Source organism: Rattus norvegicus, chromosome 13 (genome assembly GCF_036323735.1).
Source record: "Rattus norvegicus strain BN/NHsdMcwi chromosome 13, GRCr8, whole genome shotgun sequence".
In the NCBI taxonomy this organism is placed as follows: domain Eukaryota; kingdom Metazoa; phylum Chordata; class Mammalia; order Rodentia; family Muridae; genus Rattus; species Rattus norvegicus.
This window is the reverse complement of record NC_086031.1, coordinates 47,716,168-47,730,821: the sequence shown is the minus strand read 5'-3', so window position 1 is coordinate 47,730,821 and position 14,654 is coordinate 47,716,168. Positions and strand designations below refer to the sequence as shown.

The following is a 14,654-nucleotide window of genomic DNA, read 5'->3' as shown; positions in this document are numbered from 1 at the left end:
GGACATACGTGGTGGAGTGAGCCACCCTGTCTCAGTTAAGTGCTGACCAGGAGTGCTCAGAGAACCAAGTTCCCAGAAGCCAGCCTCGCAAGTGGACCTTTCTCAGGGCCACTGTGCTGCAGTTTTGCACACTCCCCTTCCACCTTTGTCCTGGCTATTTCGTGTTGAAGGAACTGGGTTTATTGTCTACACAGACTACTGCCCCAACACGAATGAACAACATGACTGTGTTTGTTGAATTTCTGTAGTCCCCTTTAACATGTTAAAGTAATAGCAAGTCTCTTTGATAGTGTCAGGTCGATTGGTTTTTATTTAGGGTGGGGTTTTATGTTTTTGTTTTTCTTTTTGTTTGTGTCTTCTCCTACACTTCTGTGTGTGTGTGTGTGTGTATGTGTACGTGTATGTGTGTGTGTGTGTGTGTGTTGCTGTGTGTCTGTATGTGTTTTTGTGTGTGTCTATGTACTTCACAAGATATGGGTATGGAGGTCAGAGAACAACTTTTAGAAATTGGTTTTTTCCTTCTACTGTGGGATTCTAGAACCAAAGAGTCAACCGGTTTGCATGACAAATGCTTCGTACCTGATTGGCCTGGAACTGGCTAAGTAGACCAGCCTACCTCTCCCTCAGGTGCTGGGGTTTAAGGTGTCCTGTACCCCCATCTGATGTGTTTTATTTGTTGCTTGTTTGTTTCGTTTTGTTTCGTTTTCATGCCTCATTCTGGATTTTGAGACATGGTCTGGCCTTCCCCTAAGCCAGTAGTAGCCCAGGCTATCCTCAAACTTGAAGTAGTTTGTCCCTTGCCTGGTTTGTCCCTGTGTCTTCTATACACTAGTTCTAGAAGCAATCAGATTCCATATTTTATTGGGAGTGTGAAATGACAATTCTGATTTTATTTATTTATTTACTTTAATACTTAGACAAAAAGAGATTTCCCTTTGCCTCCGCCCTTTCTCCACGCTTCAGTCCCCACTTGAAAGGCAAGTTAACTGCTTGATTAGTCTCCTTTTCTTACCACGGATTACTTGCTTTATTTTTTTAAGTATTATCACAAGCACATGATTTTGTTTTCAGTACTGGAATTGAACCTAGGGGCCTCATGCGTGTCAGACAAGAACTCTACCCCTCAGGTACCCACAGTCCAAACAAGGGACTTTGGATATAAGTTTGATATGTCTCAATCCGTTACTCTTATTATTGTCTTGGTGCTGAAACTGATCCCTCATTAGCCAGGAGCCACCTCTTCAGTGTCCCTGAGTTCTTCTGTCTTTTATTGCTCCTTTTGGTTTCTTGCCTGATGAGACACTGCAAAGAGGTTGAGCCTTCTTGTTCTTGTTGTTGTTGTTGTTTTGGGGGGTTGTTTTGTTTTGTTTTATTGAGACATGGCCTCTGTGTGTAGCCCTGGCTGTCCCGGACCTCACTCTATAGACCATGCTTGCCTCAAACTCCCAGAAACCCACCTGTCTCTGCTTCCCAGGCGCTGGGATTAAAGGCGCGTGCCACCACCGCCTGGCTGAATCCGTTTCTTATTTCTGGTCTGGTATCATGCATTTCTTCAGCGTGCCTTGCCTTGTGCTAGTGTCAGGCCATATTAGGGAATACAGTCAGAGCATGAAGGTGTATCTCTCCTCTGAGCACACACCGTGTCAAATGCTACTGAGTGGGTAACAGAGCTAAGAAATGAGCTTTCATGGCCTAACTGTGTTTCTGTACCTGTTTTTAAGGTAAAGGGCTTCAATTGGTCTTCACGTCTCTCACTTAAAATTCTGGAGTGCTAGCCTCCTGCTTTGTTCCTAACTCACTTGTTTCTAGCTTCCCTAATATTATATTTGCAGTCCCTAAGGTAAAGTCTGTGATCTCCAATGCTGTTAATGCAGTCATTGACTTGTCTAGTTATAAAAAATGATAATAAAATAATTACTAAAAATATTCTTTTATTTTCTTATTTTGAGACAGCATCTCACTATGAACCCAGGTTGGTCTCAACCTTATTATGCAGCCCAGGAAAGCATTAAACTCACAATCCCCCTGCCTTAGCCTCCTGAGTCCTGAAATTATATGTATGTACTACCAGAGTGAGCTGAATATTTATCTTTTTTAAATTATTTATTATTGTTTGGTAGTTCTGTACGTGTGTATATATATATTATTCTTACTTTTATCTGTAGATACATCTTATGAGGAATGTATCATCAAATTACCAAAAAACACATTTTTTTAAATTAAAGAATAGAGAAATTAAATGGAAAGATAGTTTAGAGATTAAGAACATGGGCTACTTTCCCTGAGGACCAAGGTTCTATTCCCAGCACCCACATGGTGGCTCACGACTGTCTGTAACTCCAGTTCCATGGGATCTCATGAACTCTTCTGGCTTCCGGAAGCAGCAGGCATGCTCTCGGCGCACAGACGTACTTGCAGGGGAAACACCCATGCACATAAAATGAAATAATTTAACTTCTTAAATGAAAGAGTAAGTGCCGAGCCAGGCAGTGGTGGCGCACGCCTTTAATCCCAGCACTCAGGAGGCAGAGGCAGGCAGAGCTCTGTGAGTTCAGGGCCAGCCTGGTCTACAGAGTGAGTTCCAAGACAGCCAGGGATACACGGAGAACCCCAATCTCAAAAAAACAAGAAACAAAAGCAAACATTAAAAAACAATAAACAAACAAAAAACAATCACACAGGAGCCAGAGAGACGACTTAGCAGTTACAAGCACTGGCTGCTTGTCCAGAGGACCCAGGTTTGGGTCCCCTCACCATCCATACCTCGAGTTCCAGGGACCCTGATGCCCCCATCTGGTCTCCACAGGCACCTGGTACACAGGCATGCAGACAGAGCACCCATACACACAAAACAAAAAACAGATCTGTTTTATTAATACACTTGTACTCCGTCTTCCTAGATAAATGCATCTGCATGTTCTTTCCCGGCTCTCTTATCTTCAGTTAACAGAGTGGCCTGAAGATTATTTCACCGGAGTGAGAAGATTCGAACATATCCCTCTCCTCGTCTCTTTCCACAGTGTGCAGATGCTGCACAGTTGGCAGCATGCAGCTTTATTGAAGTTTGTGGGAGGGGGCAGGATCGCCTAGCCTGACCTCCCGCCTCAGGGTTATAGATAAGCTGCCATTGCCCTGCCCTGTAGAGCTTTCTGATAGGGAAACTGAATTACATATTCTTATCTAGACAGCCTTCATTTGCTGCAGTATAGACAGTAAAATCATATGACTAAGCAAACAGAATAATCTAGTACACACCAAAATAAAGAATAAGTCCCCTGGTGCTAGAGAGGTGGCTGAGTGATCAGTTGAGAGCAGTTGCTGCTCCTACAAAGGACCTGAATTCAGCTCGCAGCACTCACCCTGGGTGGCTCACAACCACCTATAATTCCTTGGTCAGGGAATCCAGTACCCACTGAGCCCCTGTGCACATGGGCACATATGCACCCAAACACATAAATGAAGATTTAAACGTTTTTCTAAGATTTTACAAGAGGAATAAGCTCCAGTGGGTTAGGGGTTTCAAAATGTGTAACAGAAACACAGAATGGGGCTATATTCGGTGACATGCGCCAGCACCTGGGAAACAGAGACAGGAAAATCAGGAATTGAGGCCAACCTTGGCTACTTAGCGAATTTGAGACTAGCCTGGATTACACGAAAGCTGTGGACCACAGGAACTTAGAGGCTAGGATGTTAGTATTGAATTGAGCTGGAGAATGAAGTTCATAGGATTCAAACATATGGTGAAAGAGGATGTTTCGGGCTTAGAAAATGATGCAAATAAAAACCTGGACTCTAGGGGTTGGGGATTTAGCTCAGTGGTAGAGCGCTTGCCTAGCAAGCGAAAGGCCCTGGGTTCGGACCCCAACTCCGAAAAAAAGAGAAAAAGAAACAAAAACAAAAACAACAACAACAACAACAAAAAAAAAACGGACTCTAAAAAAGGAGAGGGTGGGGCTGGAGAGATGGCTCAGCAGTTAAGAGCACTGACTGCTCTTCCAGAGGCCCTGAGTTCAATTCCCAGCAACCACATGGTGGCTCACAACCATCTGTAATGGGATCTGATGCCCTCTTCTGGTGTGTCTGAAGACAGCTACAGTGTACTTATATATAGTAAATAAGTAAATCTTTAGGAAAAAAAAAAAAAAGGAAAGGGTGATTCGGAGGATTGTTAATACCCAGTAAGTTTTGAGCAGAAAGCTTGCCTAGGGGCAGTTAGAGCATGAATCCAGGGTCGCTGTGAGGACATGGACTGTTAGCCCAGAAAGTCCCCAGCCATTGACATATCTATCCAGATGTCTTCATGAGTCCCCAGTGACAGGGCTTTGGACAAAGATAGAACATTGAATGCTACAGGACTACTTCTAGAACAAACCGCAGGGTTTCCAAGTGGTGCCAGGGAACTTCAGTCCTGCTCATGTTGAAAGAAATATAGAGAATTTGGAAACAGAACAAATAGGACTTGCCTGCCCTCTCCCTTTCAGTTCTAAGGGGGAGGAGTGGGGTTGGGGGAAAGAGGACTACTCAAAGATGCCTGACTCCTCATCTGGGAGAGGAGTCAGGCACCGATGTCAGGTTGCGCGCGGGTGAATGACAGCCTCTCTTCTACCACCAAGCAGCCATGTTTCCACAGTGGGAGCCCAGTCAGGCTTAGCACTTCCACCACATGCTCATCAAAACATCACGCTCTCCATACCCCCTCCTATGGCTACTTTTGTTCCCCCTTTTAAGAAGGAGTGGGAGCATCCACATTTTGGTCATCCTTCTTCTTGAGCTTCCTGTGGTCTGTGGATTGCATCTTGGTTAATTCGAACTTTTAGGCTAATATCCGCTTATCAATGAGTGCACACCATGTGTATTTTTCTGTGATTGGGTTACCTCGTTCAGGACGATATATTCTAGTTCATTCCATTTGCCTATGAATTTCATGAAGTCATTGTTTGGGGGTGCTTATGGACAGGAAACCGGGAAAGGGAATAACATTTGAAATGTAAATAAAGAAATATATCCAAATAAAAAAATAAATGTAAATATTTTTTTAAAAAATCACTTTCTCTGTCACCTATGGAACAATTTTAACCCAGAGTCTCCTCAAAACAAAAGCAGAGGCAGTGAGGGAGGCTGAGCACCACGAATGCACGCCTGTCACTGGCATTTGCAAGAGACTCTGAGAGGGGCTAAGGATGCTGGCCCCTCCCTTGATCACCTGTGGAGTCTTTTCTGTAGAGTGGCAGGGAAGCTAGGTGGGGAGGGGGATTGTTTTCTGTTGTGGCTTCAGTGCCCTCTAGTTTCTGCACCACCTGGTTCTGAGGCCTCCGGGTTCTTAGACCCTGCGTTCATTACGTACTCCTAATTGCTCACCGTTCACCTTCCTCTCCCACCTCAGGGCATTGCAGGCACAGATGTGGCTAAGGAGGCATCAGACATCATCCTGACTGATGACAACTTCACCAGCATTGTGAAGGCAGTGATGTGGGGCCGGAACGTATACGACAGCATTTCCAAGTTCCTGCAGTTCCAGCTCACTGTCAACGTGGTGGCCGTGATTGTGGCTTTCTCTGGAGCCTGCATCACTCAGGTTGGGCAGGGCTCGGACGGCAGGGATGGCTCAAGGGTTGAGGAACATACGGTAGGGGGAACAGCGTATCTACTCAGGAGTAAAAACAAGGGTTTCCCAGTGCTGCTTGGACAGTTTTCTCTACCAGGTTCATAGTCTCCTCCTGCTTGATAAGCATGAAGATTTACCCACCATTGATTTAAAATTCTTTTTTGTCAGCAACTATGAAGTGCACTGATGTGGGTTAACTTGTCTTTTCAAAGCAAGCTGGCAAGTCAGATGTCATTATCCCAAATTCAAGGTCTAGTGAGTAGTGGGAACTGCGCCCTGTTGCAGTAAAAAACATAAAAAGCAGCAGAATGGTTCCCACATGCTCTGCCTCTGGCGGGCCGTGGGAACTAGGGCTCCACGCTGCCCCCAAGGACTCTCAGACCCAGGTGGGTGGCTACCATGCCCGTCTCACGGCTCTCTTACTGTGGGCTCTGCTCACATTTCTAGCATCCACCCCCTGGTTCCGGCAACGGTTACCCTCTTTTTTTTTTTTTCCTTTTCTTTTTTTTTTTCGGAGCTGGGGACCGAACCCAGGGCCTTGTGCTTGCTAGGCAAGCGCTCTACCACTGAGCCAAATCCCCAACCCCAACGGTTACCCTCTTGTAACTCTCTGCCACTGCTCTGTTCCCAACATTCCCAACATCCACCCTCTAATAGTCATGGTATAAACTCCCAACAATCCATAAAAATCAAGACTCAACAAATTACAACCCAACAATCAGATTTATATGTTAAATTCCCAACCCACAATACATCCACACAATAAACTCACAACCAATTGGTAAGTATATAAACTGCCCACCTGGGTTGGAGATTTAGCTCAGCGGTAGAGCCCTGGGTTCAGTCCCCAGCTCCAAAATAAATAAATAAATAAATAAATAAATAAATAAATATAAATAAATAAATAAATAAACTGCCCACCTACATAAGATAAATTTGCCTATAGAAATCCATTCTAACTACCTTGGCAATTCAAGACCACCCAGATCTGGGTCATCCTTCTCTGTCTTGATTCTCCTTCCCTCTTCTTCTCTCCCACCTTACAAAAGCTTTGTCCCCGCCTTATTTTTTTTTTACTGTCCAATCATGGCCTTGACCTAACTTGTGCCGGCCCTCACCTGCATATAGACATCAACCTACAAGGCCGCATCAAGGGAATGATGTCACCGGAGAGTGACGTGGGCTTGGTTTCTGGAGCAAGCTGAAAGACCTGGTCCTCCTTCTTCCTACCAGGATTCCCCACTGAAAGCGGTGCAGATGCTGTGGGTGAACCTGATCATGGACACGTTTGCTTCTCTGGCCCTGGCCACAGAGCCCCCGACCGATTCCCTGCTGAGGCGTCGCCCCTATGGGCGAAACAAGCCCCTGATCTCTCGCACAATGATGAAGAACATCCTGGGCCACGCGGTGTATCAGCTCGGAATCGTCTTCCTCCTCGTCTTTGCTGGTGAGCCACAGTTGGGAAGGGGAAGGCAGCTATTGAGTGGTAGACTTAGTTAGGCCCAGAGAATGGTTGAGAAGAGAAGGTAGCACACTAGCCGCCGAAGCACAGGCATAATAGCAGCTTTCCCAGTGAGTGCTGCCTGTGTACTCCCAGCACAAAGACATGGCCGCTCATAACTTTCCATCGTGCCACACCACAGGGGAACAAACAGGAGCGATGCCAGCTGACAGACAAGATCAGATAAGTTGAGACCAGAGCCAACATTTAAAAAGAACGAACAAGCAAAACGTCCAATAACTAGTATAACTCAGAAACGGCCCGATTAGGTTGGCCTTTCTAATGGCCATCAGCCATCAGCACGGCTGTCCCAGCATGTTCTGTCTCAACCTGGACCCTCATGGAGACCACAGCCACCCTCTAATAACTGTCCTGCCCTACTAGGCGACAAACTGTTTGACATTGACAGTGGGAGGAAGGCGCCTCTCAATTCACCACCCAGCCAGCACTACACCATTGTTTTCAACACGTTTGTGCTGATGCAACTCTTCAACGAGATCAACTCTCGGAAGATCCATGGCGAGAAGAATGTCTTTGCAGGTGTCTACCGCAACATCATTTTCTGCTCTGTTGTTTTAGGCACGTTCTTCTGCCAGGTAAGCTTCTGTGTGGTCGGGATAGGAGTGCTGGGAGACAGAGGGCCAAAGCTCGGGACCTAGGACTCTGTGCCCAAGATTAGGAGAGGGGGTTATGAGGACCAAGGTTAGGAATGAACACCTTGGGAATCTCAGCTGGCTTTCCTGGGTACCTTGTTTTAGAACTGAGCCCAGTCAGGTGCTCCAAGGCAAGGTAGCATGTCACCTGCAAGTATGACTTATAGAATTCTCTCATGACCTTTCTAAGTGTGCAGAAGTTCCATATGGTGACCAAGAGAAGGGTCACTATCTTCTACCTCATTCCCAGGCCAGCACACAGGAAATGTGTGTGTACAGGTAGTGTAGGCTCTCCATCCCCACCCCTGCCCTTCTGTTCTGAACGAGCTTATGGTTCTGTACAATTCACAGAGGAAGGGTGGGTTTGTGCATCCGTAGCTGCTGGGATCACCCTGCCCAGGCTCCTCTTGTCCCTTGCTCAAGAGCACAGTTGCCTGGTAGTGGAAAGATAGTTTCCTTCCTTCTTGCCCTAGTTCTGACTAGTAAACCTAGTTAGGGGTTCACTAAGACACTTGGCTACAAAGGATTATGGGAAGGCCACATAACAAAACAACATCTTCTTGGAGCTGGAGACATGGCTCCACAGTTAAGAGAGGCCCAGAGTTTGAATTACAGCACCCACGTCACTTGACTCAGGACTACCTGTAATTCTAGCTCCAGAAGATCTGACACCCTCTCCTGGCTTCTGTAGCACATGGATGAGAGTACAGACACACACACACACACACACACACACACTCACACACACACTCACACACACACTCACACATACACACACACACTCACACACACACCATACACACACATGCACACCATACACACACACACCATACACACATGCACACCATACACACACACACTCACACATACACACACACACTCACACACACACCATGCACACATGCACACCATACACACACACACACACACGCATGCATACACACACATGCACACCATACACACACACACACACACACACATACACACATAAGCACATACACACAAACACACAATTTTGAAAATAAATCTTAAAAATGAGCTGGCTTTTTCCTTGGCAAAGCTGCCCCCATTTTCCGCACACACACACACACACACACACACACACACACACACACACACACACACACTCCTCTTCTGCAGTACCTACTCTCTGTCTCATACTAGCCCACCTCACAGGAAGCCTCCACTTTCTCTACTCCTGCCAGACCATGCATTTAATCACTGTCATAATACCCATATCGACCGCATGAATCCCGTTTGAAGCGTTCTGTAAAGATCTTATCTGTTGCCTTTCTCCGTGTCTGCAGTTCTTGCCTGTTTCACAAGAAAATTAGGACTTGCTCCCCAAGGGCCCTGCAGGGGGTGCTGTGGCCCTAGCCACCATGGAGACCTTGGCTGGTGGAAGGCCGACGCCTGGTGGCGGGCTGTCCTTTGCTCTGTTTCAGATCTTGATCGTGGAAGTGGGAGGTAAGCCCTTCAGCTGCACAAACCTCACCATGGAGCAGTGGATGTGGTGTCTCTTTATAGGGATCGGAGAACTTTTGTGGGGCCAGGTGAGTGTGGTGTGCCCTCGACAGATCACCAAGGCTGCAGATCTCTCCTCTCTGAATGAGAGGGACAAGTGGCTAGATCCCAGGTCCCTGTTTTACCTGACCCCTCCCTCCCTTCCCCTCCTTCGCAGTTTCAAGCTCCTTCTGTCTTGGGGCGTCAGGTTGGAGTAAACCATTGCCTTCACTTCAGGGACATTAGGTTCTCTGCCCAAACCTAGAGACTGGGGGGGGGGGGGCTTTTTGAAACAAAAGTGGAAATTTTCCATTAAAGGATCTTTAAAAATAAAAATAAAAAAGCAGACGTCACACTGCCGCTGCCTGACCCAGGGCTGCTGTGCTGCTATAGCTCTGAGCTTTCCCGCCTCTCCTTTGCTTCATGGTGGCTGTTTGAAGCCCAGCTCCCACATGAGATAAATCAGTTCTACTAATGCTCCGGGGGGGGGGGGGGAGATCAGCACAGCCTCTGGAAACAGCTGGGCTGGAATTACCCTTCTTCTCACAAACGGAGCAGCCATGGGCAAGTTACTTGTATTTTTTGTTGTTGTTGTTAAGATTTATTTATTTATTATATATGAGTACACTGTAGCTGTCTTCAGACACACCAGAAGAGGGCATCAGATCTCATTACAGATGGTTGTGAGCCACCATGTGGTTGCTGGGAATTGAACTCAGGACCTCTGGGAGAGCAGTCAGTGCTCTTAACCACTGAGCCATCTCTCTCCAGTCCCCCATGAACAAGTAAGTTACTTAACCACTCTGTCTATCGGGGACCTCCACATAGGATAACAAAGTGACCACTAATTGTTGCTAACTAGTAAACTGTTACTATTCCAAAACTATGGCAACACCTGTCATAAGTGCTCTATGAGTGTTAATATTAATTACAACGATGACATCATTGCTTCAAGGTTCATCCTTCCCTAACACCATGCTTAGTCCTGGCCTGGGCTGTTCTCTGCAAATCCCAAGTCTGTACTGAGAACCCCCTAGTGTCCCTTCACAAGCTAAAAATGGGGTTAAGGAAGGGATGAAACTCTTAGGTAATTGTGTTCCAATTCAGTGTTTCAGTCCCTCAGCTATGTGTCCCTCCCCCAGCTTGGTTTGCCCTAGGCCCCACTTCTTCCTGATGTGTGTCTGCTTTGTAGTTCTGTTCTGTTGTCTTAAAAAGACAAGGACCGCAGTGGGAAGGAAGAGCCAAGACAGAGACAGAGTGTGAGGCACGTGTGGCTGGGGAATTACGGGAATCAAGTCCCCTTCTGTGTGTCCACGAATGCTGGTTCCTTCCCAAGTACCATCAACCGGAACAACGGGCTAACCTGGGCAGACTGGTGCTTCTTGGTGCTGTCCAGATGGGAAAGACTTGTGGCTTAGGATCCTCCCAGGGGCCTGGCTCAGGCTTGCTAATGTCTTTTCTTCTCTGATGTGGCTGTTGGCCCCTTTGGCTGTAACTGCTCTCAGGTCATCTCTGCAATACCTACCAAGTCTCTAAAGTTCCTGAAAGAGGCGGGCCATGGCAGTGACAAAGAGGAGATCAGCAAGGACGCTGAGGGGCTGGAAGAGATCGACCATGCCGAGATGGAGCTTCGCCGAGGCCAGATCCTCTGGGTCCGTGGCCTGAACCGGATTCAGACTCAGGTACTCTGTGGTGGCTTGTCCTTACCCTGGGAGAAGAAATCTCCCCATCCTGGGAAAGGGTAGGAGAGCAGTAATTCCTGGCACTTTACACCTTTACCCCTTTGTGACGCTCACTGCTGAAGGGTGACCTGTGTTCCTTAACTTCAGGGCCAACAGGGCCAGAGGTCTCTGGGGGATTCTTCTAGGGGGAAGAGTCAACAGACTGGACCATGGGCCACAATTCACAGAGTTCCTCAGCCGTGGTTAAGCCCTACAGCCCCAACCCCGTACCCCCAGGTTTGTCAGTGGAGCTGTCTTCCCACCTAAGGTCCATTCCAGCACCAGACTTGACCCCAAGATAGGGACCGTGTAGTCCCTTCCCTGCCCTGAAGGAAGATGATTTTCTAAAACTGGAAGGAAAAGCCAGCATCCCTGGCAGTCACTAGGCATGCCCGTCATGCTGCTGTTGTGGGGAGAGCTGTTATTTGGGGAGGTCTTTGTTAAAGAGGCTCCCCTTCTTTCTTTATTCCGCCTTGATGCAAGTCCTCTCTGGGGAATCTGATGATTAAGTAGCTATAAACAGCAGTCTTTCAGTGCCTAATATTTTTGGAAGGATTCAGACTTGTTCCCAATAAGGGAATTTCTGAAACGGAGTACAAGTGAGTACCCTGCTTGCAGCCCTAACCATACCCTCCCCCCGCCCGCCCCCACACTCTCCATGCACCTTCAGGGTGAAGCTGACTGGCCTTGGCAGTAATAACGCTTTTTCTCTGCTCCAACCCCTCAACCTTTTATTGTTTTAGTCCCAAAATCCTGAACAAACCATCAGTCCCGAGATCTTAAGGGGACTCTCCTGAGCAAGGCCTGTTTCTTCCTCCTAGTTGGCAAGAGATCAAAATATTTCATTTTCAAAATTTGGCCTTTGGCTGGCTTAGAAAACCGCCTGGCTAGCCTCCCCCCATTTCCTTCCCCTTCCCCTCTAGTGTACAGGGAAGACAAATGAATTCGCAGTTTAAGCTACTTACCTGGTAGGCACTGTCCTCCTCTGGGGAAGATACCAGGCAGAAAAATGAGCAAGATGCAGTTAGAAACCCTGGGCTCCTTTCCTCACTCTCCTAGGAAGGGAACTGTATCATGGCCTACATATACCACCTCATGATATCAAGTCCCCACCTCCGCTGAGTCCCTTGGGTGCCTGTAAACCTTGACTCCCATCTCTAAAGCCCCTGTTGCTGTCCTTCAGGTCTACTCCTTTCAAAATAACCTCATTTTGCTTTTCTTCCCTTCAGGATCACCCACCTCCTTTTCTACTGTATGACTGCTTTTTTTGTTTTGTTTTTTTGTTTTGTTTTGGTTTTTTGTTTTGTTTTGTTTTGGGGGGAGTGGTGTTTCTGGTTTTGGGTTTTTGTTTGTTTGTTTTTGGTTTTGTGTTTTTGTTTTTGTTTTTTTGTGTTTTTTTTAGCCAGGATCCCTCATTCTAGAGCCTCCTTCTTTCCAGTCTTCCTTCCTTCTGGGGAGCTGAGATTCATGGCCCTTCCTGTTCCTGCACTTCCAGTTAGCAGTCCCTCTCCATACCCCTCTGTTTGATCTCAAGGCACACATACCTTTAGGCATACACGTCCTCCCCTGCTAGAGCATAAGATAGATGGGCCAGATAGACTTTAAAGCCTAAACCTGAGACCAGCCCTGGCGGTACACATCTACGACCTCAGCATTCAGGAGTCTGAGGTGGAAGGATTCCTAGTTCCAGGCCAGCCTGGGCTGTGTAGCTAGATCCTACCTCAAAACCAAACAAACAAAAGCCTAAACTCAGGCTCCAATGGCAGCCTATTAAAGATGCCACTGACAGGATCCATCCATGCCATTGTGACTGGCACCTAACTGAGCAAGTAAGACTGAGCGTACTCACTGCATCTTCCGTGTCCAAAGCCCTCCCACCCCCATCAGTTGTTGGGTCTCAGGAACCCTTCCTGTCTGGCTGCTGGTCCCCAATGCAACCTGTGGGGTGGGAGACATTGTCAAGCTACTGCCCAGTCCTGGCTGGGATTCCCCTTTCCCTGGTTCTAGGCCGTTCCTCCCCTTCACCTTTACCCTTTAGTTAGGGGGGAGGTAAAAGCACTAGAAAGCAAACATTTGAAGAATTAAAGTGCTGGACTCTCAGAACAGTAAACTCGCTTGCTCGGAATGCAGTTTCCTTGTGGAAGGTCAACCCTGTAACATTCTGAAGGCGCTTCTTCCTGGGACTGAAACCCCACCCAACCCCAGGGGCTGCCCTTACCTCCTGCAGCTCCAGCCTGCAGGCCACTGTAGCAGAAAAGTGCCTATGAGGGGAAGCAGTTTAGCTCACACTCTCTCCACCCTAAGCATTTCCTGGCTTCTCCAGAAGCTGTGTACAAGGACAGGCACCTGACTCAGGAGGCACCTGTCTCCTGGGGATGCAGTCACAGGATCTCAACAGATCTCTGAAAGATACAGGAATGCCTTTCTATCTGTTCCTTATTATGTAGGGGTCAAGGAAAAGGGTGGTAAATTGACTAACACCCCAGATCATTGCTACTGTGGGAAAGCGGTGATATGAATTGCCCCCATCCCTAAGAAGGAGCTGAAAGCCAGAGGGCTGCTCTGATAGGCAGGTGGGCGGAGAGCTGCAGCCTCCCAGCACCTCCAGCACCAGTCTGCCAGTGAAGGTCTCCAGTGCTTAAGTAATGCCATGAGTGCAGCTCTGTCTCGTGGACCACCAGAATCCTGAGCTCCACTGCAAGTAGAGGAAGCGTCAAGAAAGACACCTCCTCCACACCAAGGCACACAGGCTAGCAGTCTTCACCAAGGCCAACTCTGTGTGGACTACTACACTGCCCATTCTTCTCTACACACGTCTTTATTTCCTGGAAATTTTGCAAGCAAACAAACAAAAACAACAATTAGTTGACTTATTTGGTTTAGATGCTCCTGAGCCTTAAATTTTACTAACATATACTTTGTTTCTGGTATGTCAAATTGCATGCCTTGTTTTTTAAGAGTACAGGTCAACATAATGAAAAGGCTACCTGTCAGTGGTGGGGAGAAGTTCTTTTGCATTTTAAAGGCCTTTGGACACCTGTGCATCCGAGGCTACAGGGAAAAGAAAACTGAATCCTAGCTAGGCGTTTGGAAACCCATAGCAAATTTCTTTAAATGACGTGTGGTTTGCAATCGCTGCCCTCCCTACCCCACCCTTGCCTGTTGCTCTGGGTTTGAGGGAATATCTCTCTTGCTCTCCTACCCCTCTCCCCGGCCCTCCTGACCCTGCCTTCCCTCTTGCTTCTCTCTGACTGTGGAGCAAAGCTGTCTCACTCTCTGATTCTTTGCAGATTGAAGTAATTAACAAATTCCAGACGGGAGCCTCTTTTAAGGGAGTCCTAAGGCGACAGAACTTGAGTCAACAACTTGATGTAAAACTGGTTCCTAGCTCCTATTCAGAAGCAGTTGCGTCAGTCAGAACCTCCCCCTCCACCTCTTCTGCCGTTACACCTCCTCCTGTGGGCAGTGAGTGAGAGTATATTACAATGCATGATTTACTAAAGCGACCACAAGACAGCACGCGGCATCCACTTTAACCAACCGTGGTTACTTGTCCTTTTTTGGGTACACCCCCCACCCACCCACCCCTTTGACTTAAGGGAAGAAAAACCAGGCTGGATACACCTTTCGTTTTATTTATTTTTTTAATGTTGGGAAGTTATTAAACC

The 14,654-nt window shown here is 47.3% G+C and overlaps 1 protein-coding gene across 10 annotated transcripts in view; it reads left to right on the top strand.

The window, feature by feature from the left end:
• Atp2b4 (ATPase plasma membrane Ca2+ transporting 4) overlaps positions 1-14,654 on the top strand; it is a 99,233-nt gene that overhangs the window by 76,568 nt on the left and 8,011 nt on the right. For 5 of the 10 annotated variants that reach the window (XM_039090642.2, XM_039090640.2, XM_008769446.4 and 2 more), the window contains 5 exons: positions 5,387-5,578; positions 6,842-7,055; positions 7,494-7,705; positions 9,208-9,315; positions 10,771-10,947. In XM_039090642.2, coding sequence (XP_038946570.1) covers positions 5,387-5,578; positions 6,842-7,055; positions 7,494-7,705; positions 9,208-9,315; positions 10,771-10,947 — 903 coding nt within the window. Of the gene's footprint in view, positions 1-5,386; positions 5,579-6,841; positions 7,056-7,493; positions 7,706-9,207; positions 9,316-10,770; positions 10,948-14,276; positions 14,452-14,654 lie in introns of all 10 variants that reach the window. The other 5 variants (XM_039090644.2, XM_039090643.2, XM_063272209.1 and 2 more) reach the window with 2 other exon arrangements.